General features: G+C 55.7%; 4 protein-coding genes across 4 annotated transcripts; 3 read left to right on the top strand and 1 right to left on the bottom strand.

Moving 5' to 3' along the window:
• Positions 1 to 536: 536 nt before the first annotated feature.
• On the top strand, positions 537 to 10,020 carry VOLCADRAFT_89953 (uncharacterized protein; the record flags this gene model as incomplete). The annotated part of the gene is made up of 14 exons (XM_002949526.1): positions 537 to 548; positions 789 to 1,080; positions 1,165 to 1,250; positions 2,245 to 2,638; positions 3,247 to 3,851; positions 4,214 to 4,486; positions 4,678 to 4,854; positions 6,379 to 6,456; positions 6,936 to 7,161; positions 7,441 to 7,634; positions 7,770 to 8,375; positions 8,620 to 8,821; positions 9,231 to 9,360; positions 9,972 to 10,020. 14 exons carry the CDS (start codon positions 537 to 539, stop codon positions 10,018 to 10,020), a joined length of 3,324 nt encoding a protein of 1,107 aa, XP_002949572.1.
• A 2,714-nt stretch (positions 10,021 to 12,734) lies between these two features.
• Positions 12,735 to 16,910, bottom strand: VOLCADRAFT_109721 (uncharacterized protein). Its single transcript, XM_002949415.1, has 7 exons — positions 16,764 to 16,910; positions 16,618 to 16,677; positions 16,401 to 16,511; positions 16,158 to 16,296; positions 15,722 to 15,834; positions 14,245 to 14,331; positions 12,735 to 13,079 (listed from the first exon to the last, which is right to left on the bottom strand). The coding sequence occupies exons 1-7, from the start codon at positions 16,827 to 16,829 to the stop codon at positions 12,954 to 12,956; spliced, it is 702 nt and encodes a 233-aa protein (XP_002949461.1). The 5' UTR covers positions 16,830 to 16,910; the 3' UTR covers positions 12,735 to 12,953.
• A 529-nt stretch (positions 16,911 to 17,439) lies between these two features.
• Positions 17,440 to 17,899, top strand: VOLCADRAFT_34298 (uncharacterized protein; the record flags this gene model as incomplete). Its single annotated transcript, XM_002949525.1, has 3 exons — positions 17,440 to 17,524; positions 17,588 to 17,681; positions 17,773 to 17,899. Coding segments are annotated over 3 exons (306 nt in total), but the record flags the coding sequence as incomplete, so codon positions are not given.
• A 2,158-nt stretch (positions 17,900 to 20,057) lies between these two features.
• Positions 20,058 to 21,587, top strand: VOLCADRAFT_59226 (uncharacterized protein; the record flags this gene model as incomplete). The annotated part of the gene is made up of 4 exons (XM_002949524.1): positions 20,058 to 20,143; positions 20,560 to 20,707; positions 20,943 to 21,122; positions 21,513 to 21,587. The coding sequence occupies 4 exons, from the start codon at positions 20,058 to 20,060 to the stop codon at positions 21,585 to 21,587; spliced, it is 489 nt and encodes a 162-aa protein (XP_002949570.1).
• Between the last annotated feature and the right edge of the window lie 137 nt (positions 21,588 to 21,724).

Raw genomic sequence — 21,724 nt, 5'->3', positions numbered from 1 at the left:
TACCATGCACTGTTGCAGGCCCCGCAGCGCAGCAGCTTGCCCGGTGCAACCTTGCAGCAGGCCGCACAAGATACCCCTGCATCAACCACATGTCGTGGATCCATACTTATACATGTCATGTTTTTCTTTGTCCACGTCCTGTTTCCACAAGGATTGCCTGTCAAGTGGACCTTCAACCTTCCCACAAATATCAGGGTGCATCATAACTTAATCGCACTTCCATATGATCGCCGAAAAAACGCTGCATGTATAGATCCATTTAGACCAGCTCAAGGTTTCGGAGCACGGGCTGAAAAACTGTCAACAACTATCAACTTCAGAAAGGCCAGAGCGTTCACATTTCGTTGTGAAAACTTGTAAGGTAGTATGCTATTATCGTCTCCCCTATCGACTCCCTAACGCTTATCCGTCTGGCTTTAAGGGTTGAGAGCCCTGGTAGCGCACTTCTCCCTTTAAATTCAAGGACTACTAGAATGGGGAGGCGGAAAAAGAAGCATACAGCTTTTGTGGTTGGCGATTCGCAGGAGTTCCTTGCAATGGCAGAGGAGGTTCGTCCCGTTGAGGACCTCTCAGCTCAAGCTTCGCAAATGCTAACGCTCACATTTGACACTCTTGAACCCTAAGTCCCAAGGGGAAATCCAATCGTCCATCCTTGAATACCTCAAAAGACTACACTATAACTCAACGGGATACTGGTTGTCCATCCACCTTTTTCACTGTTGAACTTCCACTTGCGCAACGAACCCTCTCCTCGCTCCTCCCTATCGCCACCTGCTCCTCATAATTAGGGGTTCGAAACCGCCTATGTGCAAATAGGCGGCGTGCGGATCACCAATCACGGCCTCAGCCGGTCCCACGGCGCTCGCGGCAAGTCGCCGCATCAGAAACCGTGGCGGTCTCTGTCCCAACATCAACCGCGGCTGCGGGCCCCCCGGCGCGCTGATGCAGACAGCGACGGTGACGACGACGGTGATGGCGGCGACGGCTGCAGCAGCGACGTGCTGGAAGAGGATTTGCAGGACTACCTGGAAAATGTACTGGGCGCCGCCGATATCGGCAGTAGCAAGCGGAGCGGCGCCGGTAGCAAGGCTTGTAGCAGTAGCGCAGGGCGCAGGCGTCCCGCCGCTGTCCCCGTCGCCGCCGCCACCTCCGCCCACGGGCCAGGTCGGCACCCCCCCTGGAGTTTGGGCTTTCCCGTCGGTGGTCCGAGAGACTTTGAGGAATCCTCCGCAGCGGAGTTCCGAGTGCCGGTACGGCATATGCAATCCTGTCGTACGTCCTTCTTTCCATGTACGGCAACAAGGCCGTACATCATTCATTGCTTGCTCGTTTGGTTCGCATTGCATTTGATCTATTGGTTCCAAGGCGTGTTCGACGGCTGGCTCATAGCTAAGGCTTGATGTGACCCGTGGGTCAAAGTTCCCGTGGGTCAAAGTTCCCATGGGCCAATGGGCGCTTTTTCGCTCCAAAGCTTCTAGCACCACATCCATTTGCACTGAACTTTAGTTTGGAATTACAGTTCGCATTCAAGTCGTTTTCTTGCCCACCCCGCCTACCCGCCACCCTGGTCCATTTTGCTGTGTCATCCTCCAATCCGTTTTTTCTGGATCCAGCTGCAGTTTTTGCCGTGCGAACCCTAGGTGTAGGAGATTATGAGACAAGTATGTATATAAATATATATATTTATATATACTAGTACTAGTAGTATATATTATTATTATACTAGGGTTTGGCACCACTGGTAAGGCGCGACCATTGCCCCCGGGAGATCCCGGGATCGATACCCCTTAGGGTCAAAAGTCCTTCCGATGGTGGAAGGCATTGCGCCCCTAGTTGATGGACGGTGGTGACCTGGGATAAAGTTAACCTGCGAGCCGACCAGGAATGGAGTTGCGCCGCTGTCGACCCGGCAGATTCCGTTGGATGCTGGTGGTGGGTGCGGAACCTGAGCGATCCACTGAGAAGTTGACTAGGGTGACTGGATGAGGGTGCCCCGAAATACCGGGGAAGGCAGGGTTTCGCAGGGTAGCTGCCACGGGCGAAGATACACCCCCCTGTTTCACACATCATATACTACTACTATATATAGTATATATAAGTATATATAAGTATATATATACACATATATATACATATATATATACACATATATACACACATATATACACACACACATATATATATGTATTAGGACACGCAAACCGCAAGTCATGCCATGCGTGCTGTGCCATGTGCCATGTGCAGGTGGGTTTAGGCCGACGGCGAGCTCTTGCTGGGATACATGCAGGCGGCAGTGATGGTGATGACGGCGACGAGGATGGTGGCGCGGAGGAGGAGGAGGAGGGGGAAGGGGAGGGGGACAAAGTGGTCAGGAGGGCTGTGGAAGGACTGGACAACGGAGAGGATGAGCTGAGAGGGGAGGAGGAGGAAGATGAGGACGAAGGAGGAGAAGAAGAAGAAGAAGAAGAAGAAGAAGAAGAAGAAGAAGAAGACGAAGAGGAGGAAGAGGAGGAAGAAGACGAGGAGGTGCGAGATGACGCTGCGATGCTTCGCAGGCTGCTGATCGGCTTTGCGGGTCGAGATCTGGACGAGTCGGAGGGTGAGGAAGAAGGCGGCGGCCAGGGCAACCTGTACGAAGGTATGCGTGTGCCGTACAATGTGATCTTGTACGACGTGTTCGTGATATTCTTGTGGGTCTTTGTGAGACCGTGAGACTCCTAGGATGGATCTGTACGACATGGCTGTACGAGTGTTGGATGTGCGTTTTGAACCTGTGTCAGCTCAGTACTGTCCTATTCAACTGGAACTTCCAGACATCAACAAAACAACAAAAGCAATGTTAGCGTGTAATATCGGTGTGGGCCGACAGGTTACAGGACGGATTCGCTCCGCCTAGGTCTGGGCTCTTTTCTAAATAAGGAGTATTAGAAACATGTGCTTCTAGATTATTTCTTAATTGTGAGTGAGTGAATGATGGATATCCAACCTGGGCTCCCTCCCGAGTATAAACACTCGTTGCTTAGGAGGCCGTAACAACTTCTATCGTACGATGTCTCTTCAGATCACCAGTCGATATCCCGACAGTACACACATAACAGTTGTTGCAACCGAGGTGTCGTACCATCACAACCTCCATCTTAAAAAGTAGCAATGCATTTCCCGCCACCACCATGATTACCGCAAATGCCATGTTCACCACCACCACTACAACTACCGCAACCACCACAATCGATGTTTACCGTGCAGTTCTGCTAGCGAGCGGTGTCGGCGGCGACAGCGACGAAGATGTCCGACGAAGTGAAGGCAATGACGATGAGGATGATGAGGAAGAGTGCGAAGGTCTGCCGTACGGTCGGCGGCTCGGGCTAGGACGCCACGACAACCACCCTAACCACCGTAACCGTCACGGCAGCACCGCCGGTGGCCGCGGGCAAGAGCCTCACCGCACCGGTACCATGCCTTACTATTACGAGTACTTGTACGACAATAATGGCAAGGAGGAGATGGCGGTGGTGGACGCGGCGGCGGCGGTGGAGGTTGGGACCGGCACGTCACCGGGGGCTGACCGGGGGCGGCAACAGCGGCAACGGCAGCTGAAACAGGGCCATGAAGAACAGGCCAGCGGCGGCGGCGGAGGTGGCGGCGGCGATAACGTAGGGAAGCGGGCCGGCGGCGCCGAAGCGAAAGAGTCAGGCGAGGCGACGGCAGCTGAGGCAGCGGACGCTGGTGGACCGTCGGCAGGAAGGGAGGAGGTCGAAGAGGAGCTGGGAGGTGTGGGGCTCGCGGCCGCGGAGGCTTATCCCACCGCTCAGATAACCCGATTTCCCTTCTTCATAAAGACTCGGGAGGAGGTGCGAGCCGCGACGGCGGCATCAGCTTTTGCTCTTATGGCCTCGGCTGCGAGCGGTAGGTTCGTTGACCAGGAAGGGGGAAGGAAGAACGGTGGCGGCCCGATTTCTGATGCCGGTTTTTTTCGTATACGGTACGGCACGGTGTCTACGAATGCACAAATGACACGTACTTTGTTCTCCAACTCCTGCGATGTCAAAATCTTCACACATGTTTTTTTTGCTGTGCTGGATATTTTTATCCTTGTCCTTGAAAACGCCACAAAGCCAACATGTCCGGGGGTGGTTGGTCGGTATTTCCCATGTGCCGTACAGGGGGCGCCACGCCCTCTGCGCCCACTCGTTCTTTACGTAATCGCCAACAGCAGTACCAGCAGCAGCAACGCCAACATCAACAGCGGGAGTTTCCGCAGCAGCAGCAGCAGCAGCAGGAGGGGAGACAGAGGAGCGCCGTGAAGGGGGCGCTTGGCGGACTGCTGCGCCCGGGCGAGAAGAAGAAGCTGAAGAAAGAGAAAATGCAGGCAGGCAGGGCTGATGATGGCTGGTTGTGCTCGGTGTCCTCTGTCCTGCCCTGTCGTGTCCTGGGGGGATTCTGGAACGCTACTGCTCCTCCCTCAAAGCAAAGTAGATGTAAATGTGTCAGCATTCGTCGGCCGAGGCAAACCCCCAGGCTGCCCTAACCTCTTAACGGTTTTCCTCAAAGTGGTGGTCGAGCTCTCGGAATTTATTTTTATTAATCGGAATTAAAAAATAAAATGAAATAACTCGTTGGGCCCCCTGGACCTAACTCAACACCGCGGCGGCGCCGGCCGTTCCTTTCGCTGAGCAGGCCAAACGCGCGGCGCGGGAGGCCGTACGAGGCTTTGATGTCGTACGAGTGGCCGAGCAAATTGCGGATTTCGTCTCCGGCGAGGGCGACGTCCTGGCTTTGGATCCTATGGGGAAGCACGGCATGGCCGTGGCGCAGTCGCTGGCTGGTGTGTACGGCCTTAAGCATTCCGTACAGGTCCGTACAACACCGAGATCCCTTTTGCTGCAAGAGATGATCTTTATGTGTATGCATGTATATATGTATGTATGTGTGTATGTGTATGTGTGTATATGTATGTATGTATGACTTAGATTACATTGTGGGCCGCGAGAGCCGGGGGCCGAAGCCGAAACACAGCGCAAGGGTCGGGAGCACACAGCACAAGTCGGTTAGTCTTGTGTGCTCCCGACCCCGACTCAGACTGCCAACACTCTACGCAGCCACTCCGCTGCCCCTCCATCCGGGGATGGCGCTGCAGCGAATACACCACGAAGGGCTCTCAGGTCCCGCTAGAGCGAGTCCACAAGTCTCAGCTAGGGCAAAGTCAAAGGCTCTCTGAAACAACCCCCCAAAACACCACCACCAACACAGGGAAGAAAAACCCGAACAACGAAATAAGACGGCTAGGGTAGCCCAGGCAGGGGAGGGCTCTTGCTACACGTAACAACCCCCAAAAGAAAAACCTCCAAGAAAGAAAGGCGTAGAGAGCTCGAACCACAAGACGTCTTTCAACCACCTAACGACAACTGACCTCCTCTACCTGTCCCTTCCTGGGCTGGTCCAGGCGAGAAGTAACCAAACCAAAGGAAAGAGACCACGCACAAGCCCGAGGTGCCACCACTGCAGGTGCCCGGCACAGACCGGCGAGACCACAAGCGGGACAACGTAGCCGCGACACACAGCTCCTAGACCCTCCAGAATACCGCAGGGGGAGGATAGTAGCCCGCGCGGCGCCCTCTCTCCTATTCCCTTACCTCCAACCTCTATCCCCCTTCAACTCCCATACCCCGCCCGAGCCCTGCCCTACATACTAAGCTCAAAGCGCTCTTAGGCAATAATTTCTCACCGCATCGGCACACCGCAGCGCATCTTCTGAAACCGACATGGATCGGGTGGTGTATGTATGTATATCTATATGTATGTATATGTGTATATATATCTATATTTAGGCACTACTGGTAAGGCACGACCTTTGCCCCCGGGTAATCCCGGGATCGATACCCATCAGGGTCAAAAGTCCTTCCGATGGAGGATGGTAAAGTGCCCCTACTTGATGGACGGTGGTGACCTGGGATTAAGTTAACCCGCGAGCCGAACAGGAACGGAGTTGGGCCGCTGTCGATCCGGCAGATTCCGTTGGATGCCGGTGGTGGGTGCGGAACCTGGGCGATCCATTGAGAAGTTGACTAGGGTGACTGGATGAGGGTGCCCCAAAATACCGGGGAAGGCAGGGTTTCGCAGGGTAGCTGCCGCAGGGTGAAGATATGACCCCCCTGTTCCACACACACGTATATATGTATGTATATCCAATGTAGGGGATGTGCAAAGCCTACGATCTGTTTCTGTTTCTGTGCGTCCTCTGAGTCCTTCTACTCTCACACTTTTGCTTCCCCACTATTGCCTCACTGTGCTCTGCATTGAAAGTATCCTGAGCCCGTCTCTTAAAATTAAATATTAAACCTCCTTAAACTCTTCTTACTCTCACTCTCAAAATAACAGGGCGCTCGCAAGCACAAGTTTTTGCTGCTGCAACCGACAGACCGAACCAAGGCGCACGATGATTCGACCCGCGTTAAGGTGTGGTCGCGTGCGCATGCGTGTACGGCATTTTTGCAGCTGGCGTACGGCAGCGTACGGCAGTTTTGCATGTTTAACTGGGTGGTACTATCTGTGGATGTTCAAAGTTCGGCAGTGGGGAGATGTCTAGAAATTCAACGATGCTACTGAGCACCGACCCACCATCGCGCTCGAGAATGCGCCACAAAATTTGGTTCTGGGTAGGACAGGCATGTTTTACATTGCCGAAGATGCTCTGAATTGACTGCGATTCTTACATCTCTTTCGCCTTTGACTAAAGAGATCAGCGTAATCAATTCTACAAGGCGCCTCTACTATATACTTGCAGCGCTTTTGCGCGTCCAAGGCGAACCGAGAAAAAGTCAATTATCTGTGTTATGCCTTGTGGGGGTACGATATTGTTTGTGGGGGTACTTATTCACACCTATCCGTCCCTTCCCTTCGCCCCTCTCTCCCCTTCACACACCCCGCGCCAATAGGTGGACAAGATAGTGGCGGCTGAGCTCGTACGACAGCAGCGTGGCGCTGCCGCCGGTGCCGGTGTCGGCCCGGCGGGGATGGCGCTTCAGGATGTCACACCTGCATCAGTGGCGGCGACACGCCGGCGGGGCGGCGCTGGGAGGACCCCAGCGGCGACAGGTAGCGGCGGGAAAAAGAGTCGTACCGGCGGCAGCTACAGCCATCCCGTGGCGTTCGTACGCGGCGGTGTGTGGGAAGAGGACCCTGACCAGCACCAGCAACTGCTTCGACAACAGCAGCAGAAGGACGACGACGACGACGACGACGACGACGATGATGATGACAACGACGACGGCGCTGGCGGTGGCGGCGACGGCGACGGCAGTGGCGGCGGCACAACCCGCCGCCGCCGGCGCCCGGTAGTGACACCGAAAGCTGGGCGTGAGGAAGCAGATGATGATAATGATGACGATAATGATGACGATGATAATTACCATAATGTCTGCGATGATGGGTCTGTTTCAGAGTCTGAGGAGGACGATGAGGAGAACGATGAGGAGCCTCCTGACGGGGAGGAGAGTGAGCAGGAAGAGGAGGAAGAGGAGCTGCAGACACACCGGGGCCTCGGTATGACGGATGCCCAGCGTGACTGGCTGGCGGAGGCATTCGGTGGCCTGGGCTTCAGGTCCCGAACTGAGGATCAGGAGGATCAGGGGGAGGTAGGAGGCCGCCAGCAGCAGCAGCAGCAGCAGGAGGATGGAAACCGTCAGCCTACTGCTGCTACTGTCGCTACAGTCGGTATTTGCGGCGGTATTGTCCCTCCTTGGCCCCCCTCGTTCGTACCCGTTACAGAGCCGACGCTGGGCACTGGCACCCACACTGGTGTTGGTGGTGACGGGGACCCACGGCCTGTCGTACAAGCTGGTGGCGTGTCGTACTTTCGTGCGCACTTTCGCCTGGGTCCCGGTTACGATGCCGAGGATCGACAGATGCATGACAGGCGAACAACAGCGGCGGTGTCGCCTTCCGTCGCCGCCGCCGGTGTCGGTGACGACGGTAAAGGCCACCGCGGCTTAGGATTTCGGTACAGTGACCGTACGACCGCGTCTCTGGAGGTGCCGCCGCCGCAGCAGCAGCAGCAGCAGGACGTGGAGGCGGAGGAGGGAGGAGGTGCAGATTTGGGCGGGAAAGTGGACCTGCCTGATCAGGAGTTGCCTGATCAGGTCGCAGACGAGGGGGAATGGAAAACTGTACCGCGGGCCCGAGTGAAGCCGCAAAGGAAAGGCAGGGCAGGCACAGGTGGGGCGGTGGTGGCTGGCAGCAGCAGCAGCAGCAGCCACGGCGCCAGTGGCCGTGGCGGCGCGAATCAGCGGCTTTCCGCGCTGTCGAGAGCGGTGGTTTTGAACACGGCGGCGGGTGCGGCGGCGGCGGGCAGTGAGTTGGGTCGTACGGCACAGCAGGTACGGGTTGTACGGCGAAAGGAACTCGTGTTCCGGCCGCAAGAGGGTTGTGGTGGGGGTTTACAGGAGTAACGAAACGTAACGTAATGAAAACAGGCCCGTATTCCTGACGAAAATTCGAGAGCTCTCAGCCATCAGATACCCGATACCAGCATCACCTAGTTTAACTTCGTTCCCCTTCCTATTCGTCGCCTCTCTTAAATCATAAAACCCTTAAGCCCCCTAGGACCCTTACAACCCCCAGGCCAAGGCAATCGCTAGAAAGGCAGCCAAGGAGGCGCGCCGGCAGCAGCGCCAGCAGCAGCACTACCCGCAGGAGCACGAACAGTCGCCACAGCAGGGTACTCCTGAGTCGTTCCTTCCTGTGGGCGACAGCCCTGGAATGGAAACGGCCTGCCCTGCCTCCCTCAGCTACGAGTATGCTTCCTTCGAGCGTCATGGCACTGGTGAGCCGTTGGCGCGTGGCAGGGGGCCCAGGAGATAATGGCCGGGTGGCGTGGTTGGGGAGCGGTGGAGGGGAGCGGTGGAGGGAAAAAAGGGGCCACGGAAAGGGGAGAGATGGGGGGGCCAATGCGGCCTTGAGGGGATTGAATGATACTGTTAAAATCGCGCTGGGCAAGACGAGGTGGGCGACGGGGAGTGAGGTGAGGTGAGGTGAGGCGCGGCAAGTAAAATGCCAACAGGTGGGCGAGCGTGTTCGCGAAGAACGCGAAGCGCGTGGGTGAGCGTGAGAGGGCCTCCCTTCCCCGGGTTGGGTTGGGTTGGGGTGCTGTCATCCCGTTTCCCCTGCCACTCTTCTCCATCCCGCCATTTGCAGATGACTCTTCTTTCCTCCCGCTTCCTCCCCCTCTTCAGGCATCGGCTCCCGACTGATGGCTCGCATGGGCTGGTCAGCCGGAGACGGACTGGGTCGCGATCGACAAGGCAGAGCGGAGCCGCTGCGCGCCTTCATACGGCCCAAGAGCCTGGGGCTGGGGGCGGAGGGGTGAAGTGGGGGGTGATTTTGGTGGGAGTTCGAAAAATGGTTGCCTTTTGCTTGCTTTTGGCTGGCCTTATGCGGCGGAGAGCTTGGTGGGGGAGACCAATGGAGGCGGGGAAATGGGGAATGAGGTCAGCGGGCTCGCAGGGGTAATCTCAACACAGGTTAGTGGGTTGGTAAATGGCGTGAAGACGGGGGTTATCCGTTATTAGGAGGAGTCTTCCTTTACCTTACCTTCAAGAGGAGGGGTCTCAGTAATGGCGTCGGACTAAGTCTAAATAACGTTTTAGTAACACCGAAATGACCAGCCATGGGATGATCATGGCAAAGTCGAAGGATCGAAAGACGGAGGTCTTTCGCATCAGGAATCACCAAAGCGTGCTCACGAAACCAGAACCCATCACGCTGAGTAAGAGTAGCGAGATTGGAATGGTTAGCAAAACAAGGATTAGAAGCGTATCCGGCACGCACATCTGCTTGAAACGTTGGAAGAGAGCTGGAAAACTCAGAGATAGCGCCAGGCAGAGAAGCCAAATGCCCCAAAGCCTGAGTGGCGCGAATCGTCATAACCATCGGCGGCTGGTCAACAACCTCCCCTTGACGTTCCTGATCTTCAGATGGCTGAACAGCCTGGCCAAGCTCAATCTCCTCGCCCTCAAGTTCTGAAGGAGCCACCGCAAGTTGGCCATTCATGATAACTCAGGCGGCGGCAGCTAACGCGCACATGGCATTAGGACCTTCGCGCCCGGGGCCTCGCCCAAAAAAGCCCTTTGAGGCTAGCCCTTGATGGCTTCCCTGCCTTTCCTATGCATAGGGCAGCAGTTGTATGACACAGCTAGGGCAGCTATGTTCGCGTTGAGTGCAAAATTAGATAAGCTAAAGTTGTTCGCACCAGATGTGAGGATGAGGTGTTTCGATACCCAGGTACGAGCAATACTGTTGTATGGTTGTCAAGCGTGGGGGCCGTTTATGCTAGCTGAGGTCTTGGACAGGCTCAGGAGGCGGAGTGATGCGAGTAACCTTGCGGAGGGGCCCTTCGAGGCATGCCTAAAGGACAGAGCGGTGCAGCTTCAGATATCTTTCGTGCGACAAATTGTAGGAGCTGCCAGACCAACACACCGCCTCCTGTTTGCAGAGCTGTCGCAGCTACCCCAACACTACCACGTTTTCAAGCAGGTTGTGAGGTTTTGGAATCATGTCCGTTTACAGCGTGGGTCTGTGGCACACCAAGTTTTGCGACAGGAGGTCGCAGAGTCCCTCTCCAACCCCGAAGGGCCGGATGGGGGACACTACTCCTCCGTTTTCTATGTTTATATGGGCACGACGTATGGAAAGAGGCCCCGCAAGGGCTACACGAGGTAGACGAACGAGTGGAGTGGCTGATGAATAGTGTGAAGGTGTGGTTTGGGAGTTCGAGGACCGATTAGTGAGTGGTTGGAAGCATACGCGTTTAGATGTCAGCCAGACGTGTACCCGTCAGACGGCAAGCAACCAGGAATTCACATGGCGAAGTATAAGCATTGGATGGGTCTGGCGGCCGAACAAGCGGGCAGGAAGGAGGTGCTCCCGCATGTCACAATGTTTATCCCGCGTTCAGCGAATCGCAAGCTTATGCAGTTTAGGCTTTGCTGTTGGGCATTGGCGGCTAACGGAGCGCGTAAGGGACGGCTTTATATACCTAGAGTATGTCCTTGCTGCGGCACTGATAGTCATATCGAGGATGAGAAGCACATCTTGCTGGACTCTCCGGTGTACGACAAAATCAGATCTGATATGGATTTCCCACGCTTCGAGCACATGAAGGACGCTATGAAGTGGGAACCTGAACGCCTGGCAAGGATGCTGGAACGTATATGGTCCCCACCGCAACTCTATCGTTCCCTTTGGTCGATAGTCTCCTTTATCACTCGTTTCGTTTGAAGTGCGAGGTAGGATGGTGCTTATAGGCGATCTGGCAGCCCTTGAGCCCTCGGCTCGTATTTGGGTGCTTTGCAGGTACGGGGAACGCACCCACGACCATGTAACAACAACAACTGAGGTTTTGTGTCCAGTGAAGTTAGTACGGTCTGGCCAAGTTCTTTGTGAATAAGGCCCACAGTGTTGTGCGGGAGGCGTTCCTTGGGGCGCTGCACTCGACCCGTTCGGGGTCGGCTGTAACAAATAGCATTCTCACAACGGCTTACGATGCCGCTGAGTAACGGCGTGTCCTATCGCTGTTACTTACACCTGCCGATAACAAAACACATGAGTCGAAGCGGCTTTAACCCAGCGGCCAATAATACTACTCGCACAGCGAGCAGGGGGGCAGCGCAGTGCAGTCCACCTGGGTGAACGGCACGGGGGCATTCCGTGCGTATGGGCACTCCTGTACGTATGCAAGCATGTCTACAAGAGGCATTCCAGGTACCCCAAGTCGGCTGTCCGGGTCCCCGCAACCATATACCTAGCTGCACAATCAGATTTTCATCCCTCGGCCATGTCCTTTGGTGCTCAGCGACATCAGCGGATATCACGTCCACACCTCACCCAGATTCGCTTTAACCGTGCAGCCTCCCCTCCTTTTACGTGGGCTCTCAACGTGTGTGAAAAACACAGTTGTCCTCGACACCCGCATGTCAGGCCACACATTTGTTCTCCTTCTTTTGGGGTTCGCCCCAAAACATTTGCAACGTAAAGCAAGTCTGGTCCAACAGATGCTCGGCGGAACGTTTGAAACTCGCGGAGAGGAGGGACTCGCGAGAATTGCCATCCAGCCGGATCCACTGCGATGTACTTCTGTCCAATCTCAGGCTTCGTGGAGTGAGGATGATGGGCTGCATTAACGGGTCACACACGCCTTCGTCACTGCGGACGAAGTACGGACGTACGGAGTAGTGCGGACTGGTAGCCCATGCGGCTAAAATGGGCAAAACTTCCACCGATAGATTCCTGCAGAATCGATTGAATGGGACTCTCTTCACCGAAATGCTGCATGCCGCGCTTTCCATTAGGTGTGAAGGAACCCTCCCTTTACAGCTGCCAGCGCATATCTATACGCAGGACAGCAAGCAACGGAAGCCAAACGAATGCATTTCCGGGCATTAGGAATAAAACAGCACACCGCGTTAGCCACAGGCGGAGCGAGCACCACCAACCCAGCCGGCTCCTCAGCTATGCCCTTTCAAACATTACAGAGGCCATGCGAGCAGGCAGCCTTAATGTCATGGCAAATTCCAGCAACGCCCAAGCAAGGCAACAGGCAAAGCGCGGGCAAAGCATCGAAGGTTCAACGGAGGTGTGAACCTGCACCGCTAATCCGACCTCAGTATCTTGACGCCTCCTTGCAACCCGCACGCTTCCGTGTTACCGTGCAAGGCGCCATTGACGATGCAAAAATCCAAACTAATTCCGCTAAGGATAAAGAAACACTCCATGCACTAGCGCACGCGCTTCCTCATGGACTGTGCATTGGGCAGCAGCACAACCACCGAGCCGCAACCCTGGAAATGATCCGATACCTGCCGACGCGTAAAGAGAGAGCAGCCAGGAAGTTGAAAGAACCCTTCCGTGCGCCTCCTTCACGTCACACATCCATGCCGCGTGTGAGGTTCTCAAGGACATCACTTGAGGTCGTTCTCCAGCTTGGTGACGAGGTTGTTGAACTCCTCCAGCTTCTTGGCCTTGCTCATGTCCACAAGGCGGTCCTCAAACTCCAGGACAAAGCCACCCAGCAGCTTGCGGTCCACCTATGAAAGTGCGACACAGCAGTTGGGCAAGCTTGGGTAAAGGTTGAAAGTCTGTAAGTTGTAACGCCCATACGTGGAACAAAAGCCCGTATGAGAAGGTAATTCGCGCTCTCACGGCCCTTCAACATTCAGCAAGCGGGTCCGCCAAGGCGGGAGCGGACAATCCAACGGAACTCGTGTGCAATAGCCTCACGAACGCGGTACACACATATGTCAAAACATGTAGGACCAGTGCGACAGGAAGGGGGAAATAACGAGGTGAGGTGCTAGCAGTAACAATCAAACACGAACGCTAATCTGGCTGCATACCCCGATGCGTCATAAGACGCAGCTGTGGGGGAATAAACACTGGCCAGAGACGGACTTGAACTAGAACTAGGTTTCGCGCTTCGTCTTCGTTGAGAGTACGTTTGTTGGACTAGCTGGTGGTAGGCCAAATACTCCATATACTGTACAACACGTATCTCTGGAGCTACTCGCCACCTTGTTTTGACGACAAAACCTCTCAGGTTGCGCCGAAGCAACCCTTCAACCCTTGGGCTTCCTAATTTAATAAAATGGAAATTATGGACAGCGCTCATCTTGCGAAATCCGTCCCTCAGCGCATTGCATACCAGCTGCACAAGTCGTATGCTCAGTCGCCCAGTCTTCGGGGAGCTGCTCGCAACCAAAGACCGGTCTTAGGGTTTTGAACACCAGTGTCTGTTCCGAGAAAAACTTGGTGCAGATCGGTTGCATCTTGGGGTTGATGCTACAGCCCCACAGCATCTAGTGTGGTAGTCCGTCGGTTGCCTCATTTCCCCACAAAATGCCTCCCGCTGCTGCTGTTGCCTCACGTGCCCCCCCCCAATCCCTAGATACCTCTGCCTGGACGCTGTCAGCTGAATCTGGCTGTGGACGACTGCCCTGCGTGTTAAGAAGGCGCCCGGGAACACCCGCAACAGCGTACTGCAGGCGAGTTCCTGTGCGCTAGGCGCCAATTCCCAAGCATTAGGGCGACTCTGCCGTCCGCCCAGGAACATCCGCTAGCGCAATGGCACAAGCGGCTTATAGTGCGTTGCACGCACCGTCATTCACACGCCAACCACTCTTACAGTTCCTCACCACGCAGAATCTGCGTCCCCCTCCGTTACATCCCCACGCGCTCAAAACCACCGCGTCTTACCTTCTCTTTCATGACCAACTTGAAGCCGGGCTCAACAAAGGCCTGGGCTTGCTTGGTGAACACCGCACGCTCGGCGTCGTCCAGAGGCTGCGGGAGTGCGGGGACAAATCGAAATAATTGACGAGTCTGGTTTAAGCAGGTTAAGCAGGCGCATGCCAGCGCAGTGGGAATAGGGCACCAGCAGCTTATATCAGGGTCAGGCGGCCAGGCTCATTGGATGCGTGTGCAAAGGCGACGTCCACCACCAGGGAGTTGCACCATGAGCTGCAATTGTCCGCCAAAGCTTCTTCAGCGACATGCGCTCAGATGAAGCGGCAATGGAGCCTCAGCTGGCAGGCGACGGCTGGGACCATGCTTCACTGCGCGCTGAGGCGCACGCGCGCTCAAGACGTGCTACTCAACCTCTCCCCAACTGAATACTAGAAAGCAAACGGTCCAAAAGTTCGCCACGCTGCCGTGCTCCGAGACCACTGAATGGAGTGGACACGTCAGCTAAAGGTGCGTCACTTGAGCTGCCTTGAAGCTACCACCCGTGTTGAAGAAAGATACGTAACTGGTTCCCAACTCTAGGAACTGCATGCTGTCCACGACCCAATGCAACAAACTTGGGCGAAAAGAATGCCACAAATACAGAACAGGCAGTGCGACGGCAGGATGACGGACGAGCCTTGATCCACCATACATAAAAAAGGATTCTGCCACACCACCATTTGTAGTCTTGATCCCAATGATCCTGTGCTTCCCTCCAATTTACGAGTGCGGGCACTCGACAACCCTTACATACATATGCGAGACATTAGGTCTGGGCCATTACGCAGGTAGACCATCAGGGAAGAACCCAAAGCGGCGCTATCAGCAGACACAGCTCCGCTGCCCGTGACTGTGGCAAGCTCCCCATGTGCCACCAGAGCCACCAGCGTTCCCTTGCTACAACAACAGCTGCTTGCTGACCTGCTGCTGCTGATTGAAGATGAGGTACGGCTGCTGGTGATGCTCCTCCCTTGGTAAAAAAATACTCGTACCGTTCGCCATGTACAGTCTGGGGTACTTTCTAGGGCTTGACGCCAGGGCACTGCCGTGAGTCCCAAACTACCATTACCCCTCCTCCAGACGCCGCTGCTGCCGCCGCCACAGAAACAGCCCAGCATGAAGGAAGCCAAGGATTAGTTCCGGCTGCATTACCGCCTTGGGAGGCGCTCGTCGCTGCCCCCACGTCCGTCAGGCTGCTCCCTAGCTACTGCTCTTGAATGCGCTTCAATGCGAATGCGCTTCAATGCGAAACACCTGAACCGAACCCTTACTTGTCGCGGCCTGCGACCTTGAGCTGGTCGGAGGTGGCCAGGGCGCGTAAAAAGGATCACATAGCCCAACATGACATTTCTGCTTATTGTGAGACTCTCGGACGAAAAGCCACCAATCCATGTGTCCACCAGACTGCCCCTTGCATCGACAGCATCAAGCCGTCAAGCTGACCCACCTGCGCAGTGACGACCGTGCAGTGCACCTCCTTCTTGTGCGCCAGCATCAGCTCTTCATATGCCAGAGTGACCTGCACAATGGCGCTAAGGCTGTTCTCCTCCGCCAGCGCCTCTGTTGTGGGCAAAATCAGAAGGACGTGTCGTGCAGGATGCGACAGAGGCAAAAATAAAATCCACTTCAGTAAACTTTCTTCGACCACAGCATGCAGCTGCCCATGGCCGCGCTTGTCAAATCGTGGGGCTCGCAACGTATTATGGGTCATGCGGGAAGCACGAGATGACCATGGCGGGGTTTGGAGGCCAACGAAACTGGTTTGGGGGCACACAGACGTGCGACGTGCAAGGATATAGCCAGTGCCACAACCTTTTCATTACCCCGTGCATTTCGTCTATGTTAATTTGGTATAATTCCTTTGTGGCGCTATCATCACCCACCCATCAAGCGCTTGGTGACCTCCGAGACCTCCTTCGTCGCAAACATGTCACGCACGACTTTTTGGCGAAAGGCCGAAGGCAAAAAAGGGTCTGTAGCCAGGCGCCGGATCTCCGGATAAGTCTTGAAGACCTCCACCAGCTGCGGCAGCGACATCGGGCTTCTTAGCAAGCAGCACTCCCCCGTCGGTGTCCAGGCAATTTTCCAATGCATCTGAACGGTAGACGGAAAGTCTGCACGCGCACCTGGTATAGCTCATCCTGCACTTTGGTGAGAATGTTTTCCTTTGCTGCTACCTGCCAAGCCAGCGTGGCTATAGCCCCTGATGTACCGCTCAGCTGCAGAGGAGCCACTGGCTGCAAAACATTAAACTGGGCGTCACCGATAGTACACGCTTGGAGACACCAGCGCAGCCCTCAGGTAATGGCTAATGGTTGATACTTGCGATCCGACCCTCCTCACCAGCTTGTAATCCGTCTTAGGGGCGGACTTTGCAACAGCGGCAGCAGCGAAGCAGCGGACCTGGCCATAACGAAAGCGCCAATCAGAACTTGGTAATGGCCCTTATGAGGAAAGCCGATATAACTCCAAAATGCAACCTGACTAACCAGCTGGTGAGGCAGCTGAGCCTGCTCCGCGCGGCATGCTAGGAAGCATGCTGCCCGGGCCAACATATTCGCCTATCGGAAGCGAACTCAGGAAACGCGAAACTGGCTCGCGGCACACCTGCCGCTGCCGAAAATATTCCTATGAATAGACACAGTATAAAAACGGGGAATGGTGCACCAAGGAAACATTTGGTTTCAGCTCCAGGAGGGGAGTTGCGTACGGCACGGACTAAGGTCGTTGAAGTAGAGCTATATAACCTGCCGCGTGACCATGAGATAGCTTAGCTACACGCGCATTAGAAGCCGCAACAGCGATATTTTGCACAAATACGTTCAACAAATTATTTCTGGGTGGCTTGAGCGCGGGGTTGCGGACCGGCGACATCTGCCGACATCTCAACATTTCCGCGACTTCGTTGTCGCATGAAACATTCGACGCTGACGGCTTGCTCCAGATGCTCGCACTCGTACCATAATTGGTTTCGGCACAAGTCAGCCAGCCTAATTTCGTCGAGCTCAGTGCGCGGGAGAGCAAGCTGCCGGCGGTTGGCGGTTTGGTAGGGTCCTATTACGCGGGAGTATACTGACGGCGAGTATAGGCTTCCGAGATCCCTCAATTGACTGCTCGTGGCGAGCAAGCAAAATGAAGACCAGAAAGATTTGTCCGCTCGCCACCCGGATAAAGAAGATGATGCAGACGGACGACGACGTGGGCAAAATATCACAAGCCACGCCCATTTTGATTGGCAAGTTGAAACGGCGTTCATGTTAACGGTCCGTAGTTGGTTATGGAGGAACCGGCTCATCTCACCGTTTCCATGCAGGGCGCGCGATGGAGCTGTTCCTGGAGAAATTGTGCCGGCAAGCTATTTCTATAGCTCAGAGTCGTCAAGCAAAGACGCTTACACCAAGTCATTTGTAAGTTGGGTTCGCATGTATTCCCTCGTATTATGGCGCGCGAGTAGCGTTCAGCGGTACGACACACGGCCTACATACCATCTGCTTGCAGGAAAGCTGCCGTAAAGGCTGATACAACTCTAGATTTCCTGGCGGAGCTCGTGGCGCCAGCACCTGATCTGCCGGCTGTGGAAGCGGAGAACGGCGAGCCCGCACCGAAACCCAATAAGCGCCGCAGGTGTGCCTCTCCGAAGCTTCTTCGAAACGGCAATCTCCTGAAAGCAGCTTGTGTGTGGAAAGGGTACTGGACGCTGTACTATTTGAGTACTTGTGTTATGCGAGGAACGGCAGACTGTCGATTTCCAGGGCTCCTTCTAAAGTGTGATGATTGCTGTCCGTTGTCCGTGGGATACCCTTTTTGCTACTCCCTACTTGCGCTGGATTGCGTAGCGCCCTTGCCCTTGCGCCCTGTCTCGCGTGTACGCCAATGACTTCAAAGCTACTTTTCATACCAGATGGATTCACATTCCGCTTGTTCTGGCTGTTGTCAACGTGCTGTTCAACACAGGACCAACGACTCAGCTGATGGACTGACCTCACCAGAAGGCGGCCGCGGCCGTGGACGCAGCGGTGGCGGTGGCGGTGCGACAACTTCAGGTCAGGCCAACGATGAAACATCACCGGGGCCTCCCTCCAGAGGCCGCGGCTCCAAGCCACCTGTGCCGCCAGGAAGCCAGGGCCCCTCATCCCGCGGTACAAAGAAGGAATCGACCGGGAGGCGGGGATCAAAGGGCAAGGCGGCAGCGGCTGCCGCCGCAGCGGCAGCGGCAGCAGAAGCCCCGGAGGGGGGATCTTCGGATGCCGCGGAGCCGACCGGCAGCGCATCGCCACCGCCGCCGCCAACGGTCCAGGCGCCTTCAAGCGAAGCCCCTGTTCCAGGCCTACCTGCATTCGCTCCCTCGGTACAACCACCCAAACGGCAGGAGCCACCCATTAAGCAAGAAGCAAGCACCAAGCCAGAACCCGCAGCAGGTCCGCCACCGGCGGCTTCCAGTGGCGGGCCGTCCGGCGGCACTCCTGGGACCTCTATTGTGGCGTCACTTCGAGCGCAGCAGCCCTTCTTCGGATTGGGACGAAAGGGCAAGAACCTGGGGGGGAGCAAAAGCTCCGTCGGGGCCCCGTCACCTTCCTCCGCCCAAGGCCAGCAGGCTCAACGTGTCCAAACGCAGCACACGTCGCCCCAGCCGATGCTGGAGGCGCCGGCGTCTTCGAAAGCCACCGTGGCAGCACCGTCCACAGATGAAGGGCAATGGACACAGCAGGCGCAGCCCGGCATTTTCCCCCTGAGGCTTCAACCTCTGGACTCATCCGCGCACGCCGCTTCGGCGGCAGCAGGACTGGCGTTGCCAGACGCAGCTTCTGCGAGGCAAAGCGGGGCTAATGGCGTGAGGGGCCCAGAGAATGTTGGGGCGCAGCAGGCGGCCTTCGGGCAGGGTCGTGACGGCTCAGGCATGGGAGCGGAAGTGGGCGGGGGACAGGATGCGGGGTTTGGACAGGGGCAGCTAAGCATAGTGGGGTCGTGCGGCGGGCAGTTAGCTGCAGGGCCGAGCCTGGTGGGAGGAGCTGCTCAAGGGGGCCGTGCGGGCACCGGCTTGGGGTCGTTGATGGCGCCGCTGGGCGCATCATTTGCTTACTTCCAGGCGCCACAACAGCAGGGTGATATGGATGACGATTATGACAATTACTGATGCAATGTATGCAGGTTGCAGGTTGTTGAATATTCATGGGGAGTTAAGTATTCGTCGGGAGGTAGACCGGGGGGAAAGAGGGCGGGAGTTTTTCAGCTGAAGAAGACCGTTGTTCGCTGGTAGGACATGGTGTTTGTGTTACCCTTTGTATTTAGTAGTCGGTATGCATTTGAGAGCACGAATAGTCCGTTGGGAACAAGGAAAGGCTGCTGGTGTATGTCAGTGACCCGCTTATCATAAGCGCTGTTGTTTTAGGCGAACACAAGCGACTTGCCAGCAATGGCCGAGGTCGCAGGATGTGTCGTTTTCGGATGGTATACAAGGGAAGATGACTCACTGCATTGACATTTTGTACATATATAAAGCAGACGGACACCTGCGTCGCCAGGACACCTGGTTCATTGGCACCAGGGCAAATACCAGACATCAGATATTATTATTTGCCCTTCTTTGCCACTGTCTAACTCTCCTTGGCAAATGTAATGTTTCTTAGGCAAGCCCAACGATGGACAGGGCCATTTATCTGAGGCAGACAGGAAGAGTACCCAGGTCTGGGCTCAGCCAGCATGAAGCCTTCTGTGGCTATCTAGCACGCAAACAAGGGCGGGATGTCCGAGCACCAGCTGGAAAGGCAAGGGACGTGCGGGTCATGAACATCAAAATCATAAGTGTCTCCAAGGAAAACAGCAAGGGCGCTACTTTGTTTGCAAAGGAGCTGCTTGAAAAGCTCGAAAGGTTAGGATTCCAGGAAACTGGTGGCCATTGAGTTGTTCCGCGGCCTCAATGACCTGCTGTCCTTCTGTTCGCGTTCCAAGAGTGGCATGCTACGGTTGAGGCATACTCTTTTGCTAACATCTCTTGTAAATGCCGTCTTGCGGCCAGTACAACCTCAGTAGGGGCTGGCCATTATGGTCCTGCCGTTTCACCGCTGCTTGGGAAGCTAGAAGCTTCAGCTGCCTTGATGTGGGATATCAGCTTGCAAAGTTGAAACACAGACGTTCACACACAACATGTTCACTGGTCTTCAGCTTATCCCACCGCTGCTTGTCCCCCAGCTTGCAGTACGTAGGAATCGACTCTTGCGCGATGACGGTATGTCCCTCACGCTGTCAAACCACACGCGACACACGCAACCGTCATTGACCATACAGGTACGCCCCCGTGAGCAGCATCACCGTCAAACCCAATCCTCGGAACTCCCTCGACCCAGCGGTGCAACGCGAGACTGAAGGCGAGAGGGTACTCAAGGCCCTGGATCCCAGGGACTTCGTGGTAGTGTTGGACGAGCGCGGCAAGGAGGTACGGCATTGTACAGCCATATGGCTGTCTCACAACTCAATTCGAAAACTTTCAATGTACTTGCGTACTCCACAAGCTCCCCCAATGCAGCTTTCCCTTCACCCAGTCGCTGCCCTAGGGTCATCCTTCATCAACCCAAATCAACCCCAGCTCGCCCACTTCCACATCGTAAACCCAGATTTCCCGTGGGAATCAACCTGGCGGCCGCCCTCCCCCCGTTTGATTGATATGGCAGCTGCGAAGCGAGGACCTAGCCGACCTGGTCGCAGCCGCTGGCGACGAAGGGCGGCCCCTGGCGTTTTGCATCGGCGGGCCGTACGGACATAGCGATGCCGTACGTGCACGTGCTGACAGAATGCTGCGAATGTCCGCCATGGTTCTCAACCACCAGGCAAGTTTCGGTCACGGGGCCAGTGTGGAGCCGGGCTGGGACGTGGAGGGAACCCCCCAACTCTTTTGAAGCCGGGTAGTGGTTTTGGAGCCGGCTGGACGTAAGAACGAAGCCACATCCCTGGAACCTTCATCTTCGTGCGCTTCAGACGGACGAGGGATCACATTCAGCAACAAGTAATAAAGGGTCAAAGCTGCCGGCATACAAAGCATCAGCTGCCGTACGAGTCCAGAGAGTTGATGCGTGAACGGAGCAAGGGAGGTGCTGCGACCTTGTGTCAGTGCCCTCCCCACGTCGCGTCTTCATACCACACATGTACCTTTTGTGGTATCACGTGCACCACGGCACCGTACCGTAGTACCGTACCGTCTCGTGATCTGTATGTCTGTGCCACGGCCGAACCCCGACTGGCAGGTGGCGCTCGTGGTGCTCCTGGAGCAGCTGTACCGCGCTTGGACGATCTTGCGAGGTGTGCCGTACCATCATTGACGGGTCCCAGCAAACCCTTCGCCGCCGCCGCCGCCTCTTCCAGCTCCATCTTCTGCCTCTTCCCATGGTTGTTTAGTTCATGCAGTCCCGAGTCCTAGCTCCTCCATCCGTACACCCGTACATCCGTACACCCGTTG

This window comes from Volvox carteri (assembly GCF_000143455.1).
Source record: "Volvox carteri f. nagariensis unplaced genomic scaffold VOLCAscaffold_14, whole genome shotgun sequence".
NCBI lineage: Eukaryota > Viridiplantae > Chlorophyta > Chlorophyceae > Chlamydomonadales > Volvocaceae > Volvox > Volvox carteri.
Note: the sequence above shows the minus strand (reverse complement) of the source record. Positions and strands in the feature narration are given on the sequence as shown.

What these genes read in the sequence shown, in the direction of transcription:
- VOLCADRAFT_109721 (XM_002949415.1), bottom strand. Translation starts at nt 16,829, where the DNA reads ATGTTGGCCCGGGCAGCATGCTTCCTAGCATGCCGCGCGGAGCAGGCT. An exon ending in CTAAGACGGATTACAAGCTG is followed by an intron (nt 16,512 to 16,617) that starts GTGAGGAGGGTC and finishes AATGTTTTGCAG; the next exon opens with CCAGTGGCTCCTCTGCAGCT. An exon ending in AGTTGGTCATGAAAGAGAAG is followed by an intron (nt 13,080 to 14,244) that starts GTAAGACGCGGT and finishes GCACTTTCATAG; the next exon opens with GTGGACCGCAAGCTGCTGGG.